Below are 14,981 nucleotides of genomic sequence, written 5' to 3'. Positions count from 1 at the left end.
GTGGTGGTGGTTGAAGTAGTTCCCCACTGGTTTTGTAAAGCACTTTGGGTGTCTTGAAGCACTATATAAATGTAACATTCAATTGTGGACATTCAAGTATACTGTCAGTAATTGAAAAAGTTTCCAAGGTTAGTGACTAACTGCTCCATAATCAATAGAGGAGAAGTACCATGATTCTGTAGAGTTGGGCTTGGATCAGGGTCCAGTAGTGGGTCAGAACCGGCCAGGGTGCTGTGGCTACCTGCGAGCCCAGCAGACCTTAGATATGGGCACACACACCCTTTAAGCCGTGAACATGAAGCATAAGTCACAGCAGAGTGCAGAGACCTACAGAGCAACAGCACAACAGCTCAGACAAAAAGCATGAAGCGTGATTTTTATTCAATTAAAATAGCAGTAATGTTAACTCTCAGAAATTACGACCAGTGATATCTAAGCATAAAATAACCCGCACCTGCTCCAAATTCACAGCTTATTAAAAATTAAGTTCTTTTCAAACCAAGAGTCTCAACCAAGGTACTGTATCTGACTATAGTTCTAGGAGAGTGGAGAGATTTCAAACCCGTCAAAGGTTCAGTTCAGCTCCATCTTAAGTTGTGTCACGCTGAAGGTGTGTTGGAGTGGAATGATGTGTAAAAGGGCAGGAAACACTGACGGCCCCGTCAGGTACAGTATTTTGTAGCCTGTGTGGTCCAGGCCTGGTTAATTCACCTAGAATGCAGGAAAAAGTTATGCTGTTTTTCAGGGGAAGGTTTTTCAATGTGCAAATTCTCCAAAGGAATGGGATTATATAACCATCCCTGGACAATCTATAAAATTAACAATAAGACACTGACTAAAAAATTATATTCTTAGAAAAAGATACAAAAGTGCCCCAACAGAGGTTCTGGTCGGTTAGTGTAGAAAGAGTTGGGGTTGATTTGGCAAGATAAATGTGGTTGACAGGAGGTACTGATTCCCCGCTAAGCTGTTAAGCACCACAAAAAGAAAATAAAATCACTAATCAAAGAAAATAGTCATTTTGTAGGCAAATCCTTGCACTAACCCTCTTTCCCCAAGAATCAGAACAACTTGAAGATGGTGCCTAAGTAATACCCTGTAGTTTCTCCAAGGGACGACAGGAGAAACCTGCATTTCAGAATCACATCTCCAACCATGGACTGCAGGTACACCATAGTCTCCTGTAGCAAGCAGACGTGGCCAGTCAGTTCATGCAGGACAGCCTGAAGCACCTGACTCGCCCGAGGCAGATCAGGAAAGGAGACGGGCGGCGCGTACATGTAGCTCAGGCCGAACAGTACAATAGACAGGAGGAGCACAAGCAGGACAGTGGAGGGCACTGGGGGGGCAAGCTGTGGCCAAGTGGAGGGGGGCCCCTCCTTCTGACCGCAGCCCTGTACGCAACATGTGATCTGGGGAATTGGACCCTGCTCCAAATCAGCGACAGTCACCCCAGCCCAGTGCTGCTCCAGGAACTCAGCAGCCCGAGGGTGGGTGGAGAGGACTGTCGGCCTGGGCAATGGTGCTCTGATCAAGGCTTCCACCCTCTCCCGGAAGATGTGGACCTTCTCCAGGAAGGCGAGGGGGGATTCCTCCCCCTCCACCGCTGTGCTGTACGAAATGAGGTCCAGCTGCTCCTCCTTCATGTCCTTCAGCTTCTCGATCAGCGGGTCGTAAGCGTGCTGCAGTTCCCCACTTGCCGCCTCCAGCGCCTCCATGAAGGCCTCCTTCTTCTGGGCCAGGATCAGCTCCAGGCTGCCGAAGAACTGGACCACGGCACCGCGGTCCTGCTGCAGCAGCCTCTCACAGCGTTCCTTATCCTGCTCCAGTTGATCCACCAGGGCACACACCTCAGCCCAGCGCTTGTCCGTCAGCTGCTCGATCAGATGAGCCGGGGCTTCGCGCTCTTTCACGTAAGCCGTGTCCAGGTCATCAATGGGGTGGCCCTGATGCTGTCCGACCGTCAGGCAGAACCCGCAGACCAGCTTGCGGTCCCGGACGCAGTAGACGTTGAGCGGCTGCCGTGGGTGCTCCGGGCAGGCGGCCGGACGGGGGTGGCCGTCACATTGAAACTTCTCCACGATGGCACGCAGGGAGATGTTGACAGGGAGGCCGTCCACACCCAAGGGGGGCAGCTCTACCACACTGCGGCAGTTCGGGCATTTGAGGGGGATGCGGAGCGGGCGCCAGATGGAGAAGTTAACAGACACCTGTAGCACCTTCTCCAAGCAGGCCTTGCAGAAAGTGTGGGAGCAGGGAAGCAAACGTGGGTCACTGAAGAGAGAGCAGCACACGGAGCAGGTGAGGTCCTCCTCCAGGCTGTCCATGCTGCCAGCTCTGAGGTCAGGAGGGTCACCAAGCAGCTTAATACCTTATGTCCAGACGGGCGCTTCTGAAAACCAAAAGCTGGCGTTACAAAAACTTTGACAGTTTAAGAAGAGTCACACGTCTCAGAAAGACGCGAAAACTCGCAGAAGAGGCAGAGGAAACTCTGGTCCGCCAGCGTGATCAGGGCAGCTTCGTGCGTCCGTGTTATCCTGAACCTAACGGTATGGCGTGAGCCGGGCAGGAAGGTTAGAGGCGTCACCCCCACCGGAGCTGCATATTTTACGGAATCGTCATCAGACTATAAATGGTGCCGGCTAGGACTATGGCTACACAAACATGGTGTCATGTGAATCAAATAACGAGGATTAGCTAGAACAGGTGACACAAGAACAAACTTTTTATTGTGTTCTACAACAGATACCCGGCAACGCTAAATCGTATTTTCCAAGATTCATAACGTAACCAACATTTAAAACAATTTAAAGACATTTTGTGTCATACACTGCCGTCATATCCAGGTGGTTATATAGAGGCTTATATATAAGGGGGCGGTCTGATAAGCTGGTGCCCGAAACACGGATCTATGTTCGCAACGAACCCCAGACGGCCACTGCAGTCACGCTTAGACGTCCAGCGTAACGTACAACCGGAACAGAAGCCTGGCACTAGTTTAGCCCGAAGAGCCATCTTCGTATTGTGGAAAATGTGCACAGAATATCGTTTCTAAACGCCACATTTCTAGTTTATTAAGAATAAACAAAACAACCTCTGGTTTTATGGCCCCGCCCAGAACCCGCTTTAGTTTAGGAAAACGCACAAACTCTCCCAAAACATCCACTTATTGACTTAACAAGCAAATACACGTGAGATAAGCCACGCGCAGTTCTTTGTTAAGAAGTACGCAGGCAGTAGCCAAACAGACGTCTGCTTAGAGACGGCGGCCCGTGTCACCGCCAAGGAGAGATGCCGTTCTCTTTGCTAAATACAAGCGTCCCGGTAAGTTAACTAGGTACATACTCACCAAACGCCAGTGCTCGGGTCCGAAGATCCCTTTCGCGTTTACAGCCTTTGAAGAGAAGTGCGCATGCGCACATAGCTGACGTTCCGGACAGCCAATCAGATCACCCCACTCCGCGATTCAAACGCAATTGAAACGAAGCACCGGAGGGACAGACTGTACACAGCGGATAAACACCCCCTGGACCCCCCGTCCGTCTGTTTTGCTGACATTTTAACAAACGCATACAACAGGACATCTTAGTGAAGCAAGTCAGTTTAATCCCCATATTCAGGACGAACAAAGGCACCACCTGATACATCAGAGGGCTATTGTCAGGTTCGAGTTGCATCCTTGACCACTACACCCCCTGCTGGTTTGTCATGCTACAATGCTAAAAGGCTCTAATAGCACACACATCTAGGACTGCAGTGTTGACATCACCCTAATACCAGAGGAGACACAAAGGACTGGTTATCCAGAAAGTGGGAATAAAGTCCAAGCTGCACATTTCTAGTATTACAGGACGCAAAAACACATTAAGACCCTTGGACGTTTCAGTAGGTGCCTAAATTCCCCCAAATCCTATTGCTTAAGGAGTGCAACAGAAATAAGACACAGCACATGAAGTTTTAGCATTTATTTTCTTAAAGACAACCTAGCCCATAATCTAACTTCAACAGGTTAAGCATTTTTTTTTTTTAATTTTTGCTCTGCCCTTTAAATGTTTTTCTTTTTTAAATCACATCTTTGCTGACAAGGAATGCTGCAAAAATAACCCAGAAAATCCAGAAGATAGTGACCACAAAATGTAATCAATTTCTATTGTGTCTTAAACTACAACACAAAAGAGAGCGGACACTGGGGGAGGGCTTAACTGTTATACATGGCATACAGCAAGGTTGTTTTGACAGTCTTTCTGTACTCAGTGTATATACAGTGTTTACCCAGACTGAGACAAACAAAGCAGATTTCCCAATACCCATGATTATCACATACCCCCCTACAGAAAAAGTTCCCAAATCAAAATCAGGTACATATTGCCAGCTCCCTTAAACATGAAATTCTGCAATGTGGCTCCAGTTGGATTAATAGTTTATCGTTTAAAAAAAAAAAAAAAAAAAAACCTGGAATACAGTAAAACACTACACACTGTTAAAGGTGTTGCTACATTTCATTTATGCATGGTCAAAACACTGGTGCAGAACATCACTTTGCCGATTGAGTTAATGTGCAAACGGGTCAGGGAACTAAAGTGAGGGGGAGATGAAAAACATTGAAACTGTACTGTATTCTACAAATAAAAATTACACTTTGTACACGATAACTAAAATAAACCCCTAAAATAAAGAATTAGTACATGCAAAATATTAGGACTGAAAGTCACATTTAAAAATGGCCATTCTTCCTCATGTCCCTTGTGACAATTTTAAGCTTTCAGTGGTTCTCACTTCAGAAAAAGAAAAATGTATATTATATCATGCAAGGGATCATATAAATTTAATTCTAAGAGATGGCATCATGGATATTTGCAGCATCAAATGGATTTTTGGTGCTAGGTACAGTGTAAATAGGGAGCCTTGCTTAAAACAGTTCACTTCTGCACAAACACTGGAAATAAAAGCATAGGGAAAGAAAATAAAAAGAATGACACTGGACTGAAACGCGTGGCCATTTCACCGGCCAGTGCCATTTAATACTAACATTATAAACATCTCAATGCGCCTCTATGCATTCTCCTGTTTACAGAAAGACCTTACTCTTCCTTTCTGGTAAGGGGTGTCCCATTTCTGAATAAATCAGCCTCCTCCATGGGCAACTTTAGTAGCTTTTTTTCCCCCCCTGGCTCTCATTTCGGTTTTGTTTTCATTGCATGCGTACACACCCAGCCTCACGCCCAGTCACGCACACGCACCCACCACTCTCGCACACGCTCCGTGCCACTGGAGCCGCCTCCCTGGCTCCTTGTGGGGTGGGAGCCCCAGGATTGGAGGAGACGGCCCGGGCTCCTCGGGGCCGAGTCCACACATTCGCACACGTGGGTCCATTCACTCAGCACGGCCCTGAGGGGTGCGCTCCCTGACACCTCCCATTCGCTGTTCCTCCCCTCAACTAACCGGACCACAAAAACTAATATGGTTTTGTTAACCCCCCCAGATTCCTCTAATTGATTGATTTCAATGTCTTGGTTCTCTCCCAATTGACATCTTATTTTTGCGGTTTAGATAACACCTGTCATAACGGCAAAGTGTTCAGAATGTCCTCCAAAGCATTTCAGTGTAGATGTTTGTTTGCAACATTTAGCACTCATTCGCACTTGCATCCACTCTCCATCGCCACTCCATTTGGGCCGGCTCCCCCCGGAACGCCAAACGAAATCCACACAATTGCTCTCGGATTAAATGCAGCCAAGGATCCAATGAACCAAGCACAATGGATCTAATCTCTCACACTCTCGCTCTCTCTTGCTCGCAATTTTTGTTGAACAGAGTGCTGCATCATGACCTATCTCCCCCATCACAGACGCTTCTTTAGAACCGGAACCCCTCTGCTGGTACGTTAGTGGAGGAATTGAACCCGTAAGTTCCACCCTGGATGGCCTCGGGCACCAGACTTGAGTCTTCATCAATCTGAATTTTAAAAGAGAAGCGAAATGCTCATCAGCGCCATACCAGCAAGCATCAGGACACAACGCCCTCATTCACTAACCCCTCCAACAAAGGTCCACCAGTGAGACTCACATCATCAGATGAGAAGTACTGGTCGATAATTTCATACGCCAGCTTATAGATATCTTCATTTTCATGATTCTGAAGTTGCTCAATTTTTTCCAGTCCTGTATTGGGGGAGAGATGGCTTCATGAACACACCTTCTTAAAATTAGGAAGCTCAAGAAAGAAAGAAGAAAAAAAAAAAGCCTACCTCCACATTCCTCAATCAGATTAGCGACTGTCTCAGCCTCATCGTCAGCCATCTTTAGGATGTTGCTCAAGCCGTCCAGAACCACCTGGACTACCTGCGCGTCTTTGACTGTCAGGAGGTTGCAGAACGGCGGGATCACTTGCTGCTGGATTAAATACGCCACCTGGTGGACAGACAATCATAGTTCGACATCAATTTGCACCAGTGTGCCAAGAGAAAGACTTGAAATGCCACAGTGGGCAGGGTCATCATGTTCAGTGAAGGGATTTAACCCAACCGACTGCTCAAACTAACATCAAGGGTACAGACTTCAATCTGCCAACCTACACAGGCCAGAGTGGACTTTGGTTTGACCTGATCACAGTGTACTCCTTGCTTTTAGAATGCAACCCCACTTGGTTCCTTCCATTCCTACCGTGCAGCCAGTTGGTCCCACCCCACCCCCACCCCCACTTGTGAGTTCAGAATTCTTATTAGGTAATTGATGAAATTAGCTATAGCCGGCGGCAAAACAACTTCACAGCGAATGAGACTGCAGGATCTCACCTGGTCCTTTCTTCCACTTATCGTCAGGTTGCTAATGGCCCAGGCAGCCTCCTTCTGGGTGCCAAAGTCTCCCTGGAGGTGCGGGGGTGTAGCGTTTAGCTTACAGTACTGTACTATAATGTGCTTCCACAGCATGAAGCGTGTCAGCAAAAAGATGTAGTGGTTAAGTAGCGAGTAAAATTATGTTGGAGGAACTCACCTTGTCCAAGAGGTGGATGATCAAAGGCACCAGGTTGGCTTCAATGACGGCCTGCACCTGCTGCTGGTTTCCTGCTGTGATGTTTGACAGGAACCACACTGCTTCCTACAGGTGGTACACAAAAACAGCACTTAGGATTTGAGAAAATAGCAATGACTACAGCAGGCCAGACCCTGGCATTTACCTTGTTGATCTTCTCCTTGGGGTGGGTGAGGAGAGCAGGGAAATGGGCCAGAGCTTCACAGTTCAGGACCACCTGGGTCTGCTCGTCTGTGCCCGTCACGATGTTCCCCACTGCCCTCAGCGCTGCAGTCTGAAAATGACCAGCAGGGGTCAGTATGCCAGGCTGAACACAGAAGTGGATGTGGCAAGGATTCCAAACGCTCGCACTGTGAGCCCGCTGCTCTATGCGAGGAAGCACCTCTCTGTAAGTCTACCCATGAGCCTCACAATCAATAAACCATCAAGGACAAACGCATCTAGGCCAAGTGAGGGGGGGTTGATTGATAGCCCCTGTCCCGGTTCCCAAAGGCTGGGGGTCTCAGGTTTCCTGTTTGGATCTGTCTGCAAAGGTCGTTGGAGGTCAGTGCCCTGCGAATCTGGCAGCAGCACTGCAACTGCAGCTGGTGGGCAGCCCAGCTCTATGCAGTCAGGACCCCTTCTCACAGTACCAGATCACATGGACACACCCCAGGGCAAAAAAAAAAAAAAAAGACCCAACCAATGAAAAAGGAGGTGAGCTCCAACCTTATTGAGAGACAGGTGGCCACAATTAGCAGATGTGCCTCCCCCCCCCCCACTTCTTAAAATGCTTTCAATATGTACATCTAATACATGCCTAAACCTATAGTAGGCAGGCACAGGAGGAATCCAGAGATAAAGGTGTGACAAGATGTGACACCAGTCTGGTATAGGAGCCAGGAAGTCGCTCCCAAGCAAAGTGACTAACCATGTGGATGCAGTGACAATGGCTGGCCAGACGAACCAATCAGAAAGAAGGGAACATCCAGTTCTACTGGAACACAACAGCTACCTCCACCCGGCAAAAGGCTAAACAACTGATTAGCGGGTGGGTTGTAACTTATGTAACACTAAGCTTTAGCCAAATACAGGAACGTTCTGGGGAAAAGTAAACTGTTTCCTTGACCTAAGACACAAGAAGCAGTCAGTCATTGTGACCCAATCAAAAGTAAGCTTATAAAAATACCACCTTTACATGAAAAGGTAAGAGGAAAATTACTTACAATTCAGCTGTAAAACATAATTTACAAAGCAGAAGCACAGAGGTAAAGGATGTCAGCTGCCAGACGCAGGAATGGCAGCCTGAAGTACCCACCTGAACTTTGACCTCCTGGTGGCTCAGAAGAGGCACGAGGTGCGGCACGATACCAGAGTCGATCACCATCTGAATCTGCTCGTTTCCAGCATCCGTCAGGTAGGACAGCGCCCACACAGTGTCCACCAGGATCTGCAGCAAGATGCATTGTCAATCAAAGCAGTGGACCTTCCAGATAGCAAGGGGTAAGATCTTCCAATCCATCTGGAGAAGATGCTCAAAATGATCTATGCTACTCTCATGCTCATATTTCACAAAAGCAGCAAGAATTACACTCTACTTCAATACCCACCCAGAACAATGGCTGCACACATTGACACTGCAGAGGAATCAATGAAGCCCATCAGTACTCACATTAACATCCGTGTGGTGGATCAGGACACACAGGGCTGGCAGGATCTGTTGGAGAGTAGTGTAAGCCAGGGGGAAAATGCAGGGTCTGGTATATCCTCACCTAGATCTGTTTAGTCAATTTAACTGCTAAACATAACACTCCCGCGTGAACCTAAATGACTGCTCAGAATGGAGGACCTAGCCACCAGCGTTCAGGTTTCTACACTGGTCTCAGATGTTCGGGAAGCTACCTCCTGGATCGTCTCCATGGGTGGAGGCGGGTCCTTGTGACGGCACAGGTTCACCATGACCCAGGTCACATTTCGCAGGAACGTGATTGGAATGGAAGGACTGATGAAGGACAGGAGCGGCTTGACCACACCCAGGCTTATCACATAGTCCCTGCACTGAGGGCCATCACCTGGGGGAACATTTACAAAGCAGTTATAGGTGGCCGAATGCCGTAACTGCCTGTCAATGGCGGTAAGGTGGAAGTGGCCGTCTGACCAACCATGTGACCCCCAAAGTGGGCGTCACTCACCGATGATGTTGCCCAGCGCCCAGACGGCCTGCTCGCACACATTCTGGTGGGGGGACTGCAACAGTCCCAGAAATAGGGGGACGGCATCTGAGGATAGAATGAGAACATTCTTTTAGTGTCCAGAGAGATTTAGGGCCGCAAGTGAGATCAATCACACAGAGCAAGGAAGATGACAACATACTGGACTGCACGACAGCCTGTGTCTGCTCCGAGGTTCCGGAGGCGATGTTGGTCAAAGCCCAGGCTGCCTCAAACTGCAACGACGGGCTAACCAGGAACAAAACACACTGTGTCAAATAACAAGGGTTGCTAAAATTCATCCGTTCCCCTCAGAAAACACCCAGTAAACCCTCAAACATACACTACACAAAAAACCCAAAATGTTTTTTCGTCCTCCAGATCTAGTCGCTCTCAAAATAGAGCTACACAGATCTAAGAATGGAACAAACAACCAATGGACAGACTTAGGACAGTTTGTTGTGAAGGGCTCCCACGGTCCAAAGAGTGCTTACTTGTCATCTCGGTCCAGGCAGTGGACCAATATGGGTAGAATCCCAGACTTGATCAGGTCGTCGATGGGCGGATTGCGGTCACTGGACAGCAGCTTCCTGTGAAGGGCAGAAGCGCGAGACGCAGGATGCACTAAACCATCAGCTGTCCATCATCCAAAGAGCTGCTCGCAATGAGCAGCAGAGACGTATTCAAAAGGCAGGTCAGAGTTAATTGGGGGGGGGGGGGGGGGGGGGGGGGGCATTCCTACCGTGCGGCCTGCACTGCACTGAGCTGCACACCCTGGTTATCGCTGGTGGCGTTCTGGGACAGAGCAGAACAGACTGCCATTTTAGAAGGAACTTACAAACAGGAATACACTATTTGCAGAGCAGTAAATAGCACAGCCTCAGTAATCGAACACTATAGGCAAATGAGATGCCGACCATAACTGCAGACAGACTACCCTAACACAGCACTCATACTACAGCCAAGCCACATGATGTACCAGCCTCCATTACTGAGTGCCACATCAAAGCCACGACAAGCTTACCTGGACTATTGCTTCTAAAGAGGTGTTTTGCTGCAAAATAAAAATGCATCAGTGAAGCAGTGAAAATCTAAGCAGCAAAAAGAACAAATTTCAAACCGAACATAAAAACCGAGCTGTGAAAAAAATGAGAGTTTACAGAAAGAAGGAACACAGGAAACGACTGGCGTTTACATGAACCCAGTCACAGTCATAGGAGGGTGTCAAAGGCCCTTACTGCTCTGAAGTCCCCATCCACATCAGAGTCCTCACAGATATCTTCATGGGGAACGTTCCTTCGCTTCAGGAGGTGTTCGTCTCGTTTGTTCTGGCATTGGGGCAGGGGAAGGCAGAACCATCAGTCTCCTACGGTCACTCACATAGCAGTTATGTCCAGATGAGTCAGACTCAAAGACCTGGATCGCTTTGGGAAAATCCCTCGCTTAATCTTAAGGCCGAATGCTGAACAGGGAGATAGACACACGTACCTTTCTCAGTTCCACTACAACCTCGTTCCGCTGCCTTCTCATCGACTGCAAAAGGGAATTCACAAACACCAATGAGCACACGCGCTTTGGACACCACGTCGCGCGGAATAGTTTAGCTCAGGGTTCTTCAACTCGACCTCGATTCCAAATCCAGGCCGAGTTTTCAGTCCTCCCAGGTAGTTATTTAATAATTACTGATTCTGATTGGGCAGAGGCTTCACACTCGACTGACAGGTAAAAAGAAGGCTGGAAAACCAGCAGTGCTCGGACCTCGAGTTGAATAACCCTGGTTTAGCTGAACAAAACTGAATACACCACTAGCACCCCAATCAAGCTCACGTACATACAAGTAACCCTGCGCCTGGTTCATTATCATAAACCTAGCATAGAAATGGCACTGGACCACTATTATAACTAATGACAAATCCTGACAGGCATAGCAGCGTAACTTCATTTTCCAGGGTTCAATGTCGCCAGACCCAGTACAGGGCGTCTGCATACCGCACACCCCGAATAACGCCCTGAAAGTGACTGCTGATGATAAACTTTATGCTTACACGATACTCACACGCCTCCGGCATTCAAACCTACCAAGTCAGTGCGCAAAAACTGACGTGATGAACACACAGGCAATCTGGTCATGAGTTTGGATGTTATCTTCTCAGGATCTACACAGCGCCTTTCCATATCGGGGGGGGGGGGGCAGTTACTCAGAGCTGGCTAATCTACTTAAAATGTAAAAGCACAACACAGTCTTGAGGGATTACACGAGAACTACCTGCATCTCGTCTCTGTACAGCGCCGCCCGACGACATTTTTCCTGCCGGTCTTAAGTAAAGCTAGTTGTCGTTGGATAAACAGAGGTCCAGGCACCGTGCAGTGCGACAAGAAACCGTCAAGCAGCTAACCGGATAGGAAAGGCTTGATTTCACAAGCGGGTGTTGTGCAAGCTCTCAGCTGGTTATCAGGCTGACTGGGTAACTAGGTAGCTAGATAATACAAACAGGACGCTGAGCCCTGTCCCGCCCTGTAACAAGGCGGCTCCTGCCCTGTCTAAACACCGTATCCAAATCATGTTTCGGAAAAAACACGGTCGTTAGTTACTAACTACGCCAAATAACAAGCCTATGTAACGATGTAACCCGGTTCGGGTGCTAACAAGCAACACACAGCTAACCCTTACAGCCCGAAGCAAGCCCCCATCCGCTATTCCTGGGTTTTTAAAAGGTCAGAAGGCTGGCAGGCCCACTGCCCTGGGGATCCAACGGCAGAAAGCACACCGGAGCAGACGCCGCAACCGGGGCCCTACATACGCACACAGGGCCGGCCTTGAGATTACTCACCCTCCGGGGGCTTGGGGCTACCCGGCGCTAGCCAGCCGACTGGGCCAGGCCTCACCCGCCACGACGGGGCGTCCCGGCCCAGGCCGGCCAGCGACCGCCCATCCCACAGAAATGACCAACGACGCCACACCAGAGGCAGCGATTGCAGAGTAACGAGCCCCCGGGGAGCGGAAGGCGGCCCGGAATCACACAGAACCCCGAATAAAACAGCGGCGCAGCTAGCTGCGCGGCGGCGCTTCACCTCCAAATCCCGGCCCTTATTCTTGAAGTTCTTCAGCCTCTGGTTGTCCAGCTTCTCGTTGTCGGCCATGTCGAACCGTTAAGATATTATATATATATATATATTTCACTTTTTTTCTTTCTTCTGTATTGAGAGCGAACCAGTTAGCCGATCCCGTCCGACTCGGCGCCCCTCGGTTACCGGACTCTATTTTTTTCCGCTGGCTTTGCCGCAGTGCTTGCTGGGAACGCCGGCGGTGAAGGCCCAGCCTCGCTCTGGCTCCGAAGGGCGGGGCCCCGCGCCGCCCGTCCTCGCCGATTGGACAGATAGGCGCTGCCTCACCCTGCTCTGCCCACAGGTGGTGCCATGCCGCCCTGCAGCTCCCGCCGTTTAATAGTTTTCAAATTAATTTGAGTTTTCAAATGACTGTCTTAGTTATGGTACCAGATGAGCAATGCTGCCTAAATTCTTTGGGGCTTCATTTATGTAATGAAATACATTGTTATTAAAGACATTAGTGAAGTTGCAGCTGGATTCTTCCTTCACTGCTTGATGGTTGTTAACAAATTTGACTGATTTTGGCATTTGTTTCTTAGTTACAACCAGTGTGAGTGTAATTATGTATTAGTGTTTCACTGGAGAAGCACATTGTTCACTTTACCAGCATCTTCTGTAGGTGCTTGACGCTTCTGATGATTTAACTTGTCTGCCTTGAATGTGTTGGAATTCAAAGCATGCGTCACCCCTGAGGTCCAGAGGACTGCAGTGGCTTCCTGTGAACCTCACATCCTGACAGAGGAACTTCTCAGCTGGACACCATTCTCCAAGTGCTCGCCCTGGACACTGGTCTCTGGGGGCTGCACGGGGTACAAGGCAGGGCTACGCTCTGTACGATATATCAGTCCATCACAGGGCAGGATTCAAACTCCCGACTCTGTGTTAAGGTAGGTACCCATTAAGCTAACCCCACTCTTTACAGTACATATCAAGTGAACAGCAGAAATTGCTTATCATGCATCAAACCTCTAAAAGAGGTTTTTATCACATAGTCCCTCTAACTTCTCTAAAAGAAACGGGAAGTCACGTTGTTTATAGTGTCATATTTTATTTCTTGGACTTGTTAATTGTTGATCTTAAAATCCACCAGACTACTTTTATACAGGTTTAGAGTTTCGACAAAATCAAATACAAATTTCCACAAACATTTGGTAACGCATACATTGTTCTGGTAGAATATACAACCAAAAAAAGCACAGAAAACATACTAATTCTAGTAAATCATTACTCTGCCAAACAGGACGCTTAATGCTTTATTTTACATTTAATGGCTGTTGGGGGGGGGGGGGAGGGTTAGGATAGCCTCTAATATGTACATTCACTTCCTGCAATTTCCCGTCTCTTAGAGACCAATGTGGAAATGACAGTAAAATGTGACTATATCTACGGGCGATGCACATGGCATTCTCCATTATACGCTGCACTAGAAACCATGATTAACTCTTGGCAAACAAAATATGAGAGAATAATCGTAAATATTTTCAAAAGTAAGGCAGCAAGTACGTATTCTTATTTGAAGGCTTCCAATTTTTCATTCAAATGTACAATTCTTATGCGTGCAAAGAAAATTAGTTCACACACTAGAGGAACTGGTTTGACTAGCATTTGGGGGGGGGGGGGTTGCACTGAGTTCTGTATTCATCTCGATGATGGGCAGCTCCATATCAAAATGTCGCACAGTCTGGCACACAGCCATGTAAGTCCCTACTAGATACTACAAGGCCCAAAACCAATGACTTTTGGGTGCAGTTGCATACATGCTAAAACAACAGAGTGCAACACGCTAGGAGGCGAGTGCAAGCAACTCCATGTCACGTTCAGCCAATCCGCTTGTCCAAAGGTCAGATCTGGTTCCGAATCAATCACAGCTGCATAGATTACAGTCAGTTTGACCAGTGTTGGTCACCACAGTCACAAACTGATCAATGACATAGGCAAATACAAATTTTAGTGATGAACAGATTAAGATCTAATTTTCAAATACGCAAAACACTTTCAGAGTACCAAATTAGGAGCAGACAAACAGAGATATATTAATTAGTTTACTATATGGACCAGAATAAATAAATTTAGGTGAAAACCAATTGAAATGGTGAAGACAAAAACTGAACGAACGCAGGTGCATAAATGAAGATGCCTTATGTCATATATGTCCAACTTTGAAATGTTTGTCTCCATTGAATGGTCAGCATAACAAGTGTCCAATGAGGATAAGTGGACTTTACAGAGAATCTGACAGCATCTGATGAAGAGCCAACAGAGGGTGGTCCAATGTCCACTGATGAAGGCTGCAACATCCAGAACAGCACCCTCTTCTGCCAAAAGCGGGGATGTGCAGAGTAACGGGGAAAAAAGTAGAGGGGGGGGAGTTTTGGAAAATATTAGCAGATCGGCATAACGGTGCAGGTTCAAACAAATCCCAGGGCAGGTAGGTCAGCTAGCTAGGAAACGTGCTCCTGTATGTATCAGTAACATTAGCATCTGATGCTAACACTATGGTTGGGTTAGCATTAATATGTTAGACTACTAGGAGGAAACAAGTACACTGAACAGGTCTTCACAGAGAGTCCAGCAGAGAACAAGACGAGTAGACGGGCTCCAGTGTCCACCACTTGTTAGGCAGTGCATCATCGCCGAAAGATACGCCGGGCGA

General features: G+C 47.8%; 3 protein-coding genes across 7 annotated transcripts in view; all 3 read right to left on the bottom strand.

The window, feature by feature from the left end:
• Positions 1 to 350: 350 nt before the first annotated feature.
• Positions 351 to 3,479, bottom strand: trim59 (tripartite motif containing 59). Of its 2 annotated transcripts, none has more exons than XM_023807214.2 (2): positions 3,350 to 3,479; positions 351 to 2,406 (listed from the first exon to the last, which is right to left on the bottom strand). In XM_023807214.2, exon 2 carries the CDS (start codon positions 2,325 to 2,327, stop codon positions 1,062 to 1,064), a length of 1,266 nt encoding a protein of 421 aa, XP_023662982.1. In that variant the 5' UTR covers positions 2,328 to 2,406; positions 3,350 to 3,479; the 3' UTR covers positions 351 to 1,061. The 2 variants fall into 2 exon arrangements, with proteins under 2 accessions (XP_023662982.1, XP_023662981.1); XM_023807213.2 differs by having other exon boundaries at positions 351 to 2,392; positions 3,350 to 3,474.
• A 471-nt stretch (positions 3,480 to 3,950) lies between these two features.
• kpna4 (karyopherin alpha 4 (importin alpha 3)) lies at positions 3,951 to 12,525 on the bottom strand. Of its 3 annotated transcripts, none has more exons than XM_023807210.2 (17): positions 12,293 to 12,525; positions 10,709 to 10,753; positions 10,459 to 10,548; positions 10,245 to 10,274; positions 9,963 to 10,015; positions 9,715 to 9,810; positions 9,384 to 9,469; positions 9,203 to 9,289; positions 8,913 to 9,082; positions 8,683 to 8,727; positions 8,329 to 8,460; positions 7,177 to 7,305; positions 6,993 to 7,097; positions 6,794 to 6,865; positions 6,248 to 6,410; positions 6,067 to 6,161; positions 3,951 to 5,955 (listed from the first exon to the last, which is right to left on the bottom strand). In XM_023807210.2, exons 1-17 carry the CDS (start codon positions 12,359 to 12,361, stop codon positions 5,857 to 5,859), a joined length of 1,566 nt encoding a protein of 521 aa, XP_023662978.1. In that variant the 5' UTR covers positions 12,362 to 12,525; the 3' UTR covers positions 3,951 to 5,856. The 3 variants fall into 3 exon arrangements, with proteins under 3 accessions (XP_023662978.1, XP_023662980.1, XP_023662979.1); XM_023807212.2 differs by lacking the exon at positions 12,293 to 12,525 and adding an exon at positions 12,052 to 12,164; XM_023807211.2 differs by lacking the exon at positions 12,293 to 12,525 and adding an exon at positions 11,300 to 11,365.
• An 831-nt stretch (positions 12,526 to 13,356) lies between these two features.
• Positions 13,357 to 14,981, bottom strand: part of ppm1lb (protein phosphatase, Mg2+/Mn2+ dependent, 1Lb) — a 22,012-nt gene continuing 20,387 nt past the window's right edge. For both annotated transcript variants that reach the window (XM_023807149.2, XM_023807150.2), the window contains exon 4: positions 13,357 to 14,981. This exon is cut by the window's right edge and continues 1,045 nt beyond it. The gene's annotated coding sequence lies outside the window, so the exon portion shown is untranslated.

Source organism: Paramormyrops kingsleyae, chromosome 17 (assembly GCF_048594095.1).
Source record: "Paramormyrops kingsleyae isolate MSU_618 chromosome 17, PKINGS_0.4, whole genome shotgun sequence".
Lineage (NCBI taxonomy): Eukaryota > Metazoa > Chordata > Actinopteri > Osteoglossiformes > Mormyridae > Paramormyrops > Paramormyrops kingsleyae.
Note: the sequence above shows the minus strand (reverse complement) of the source record. Positions and strands in the feature narration are given on the sequence as shown.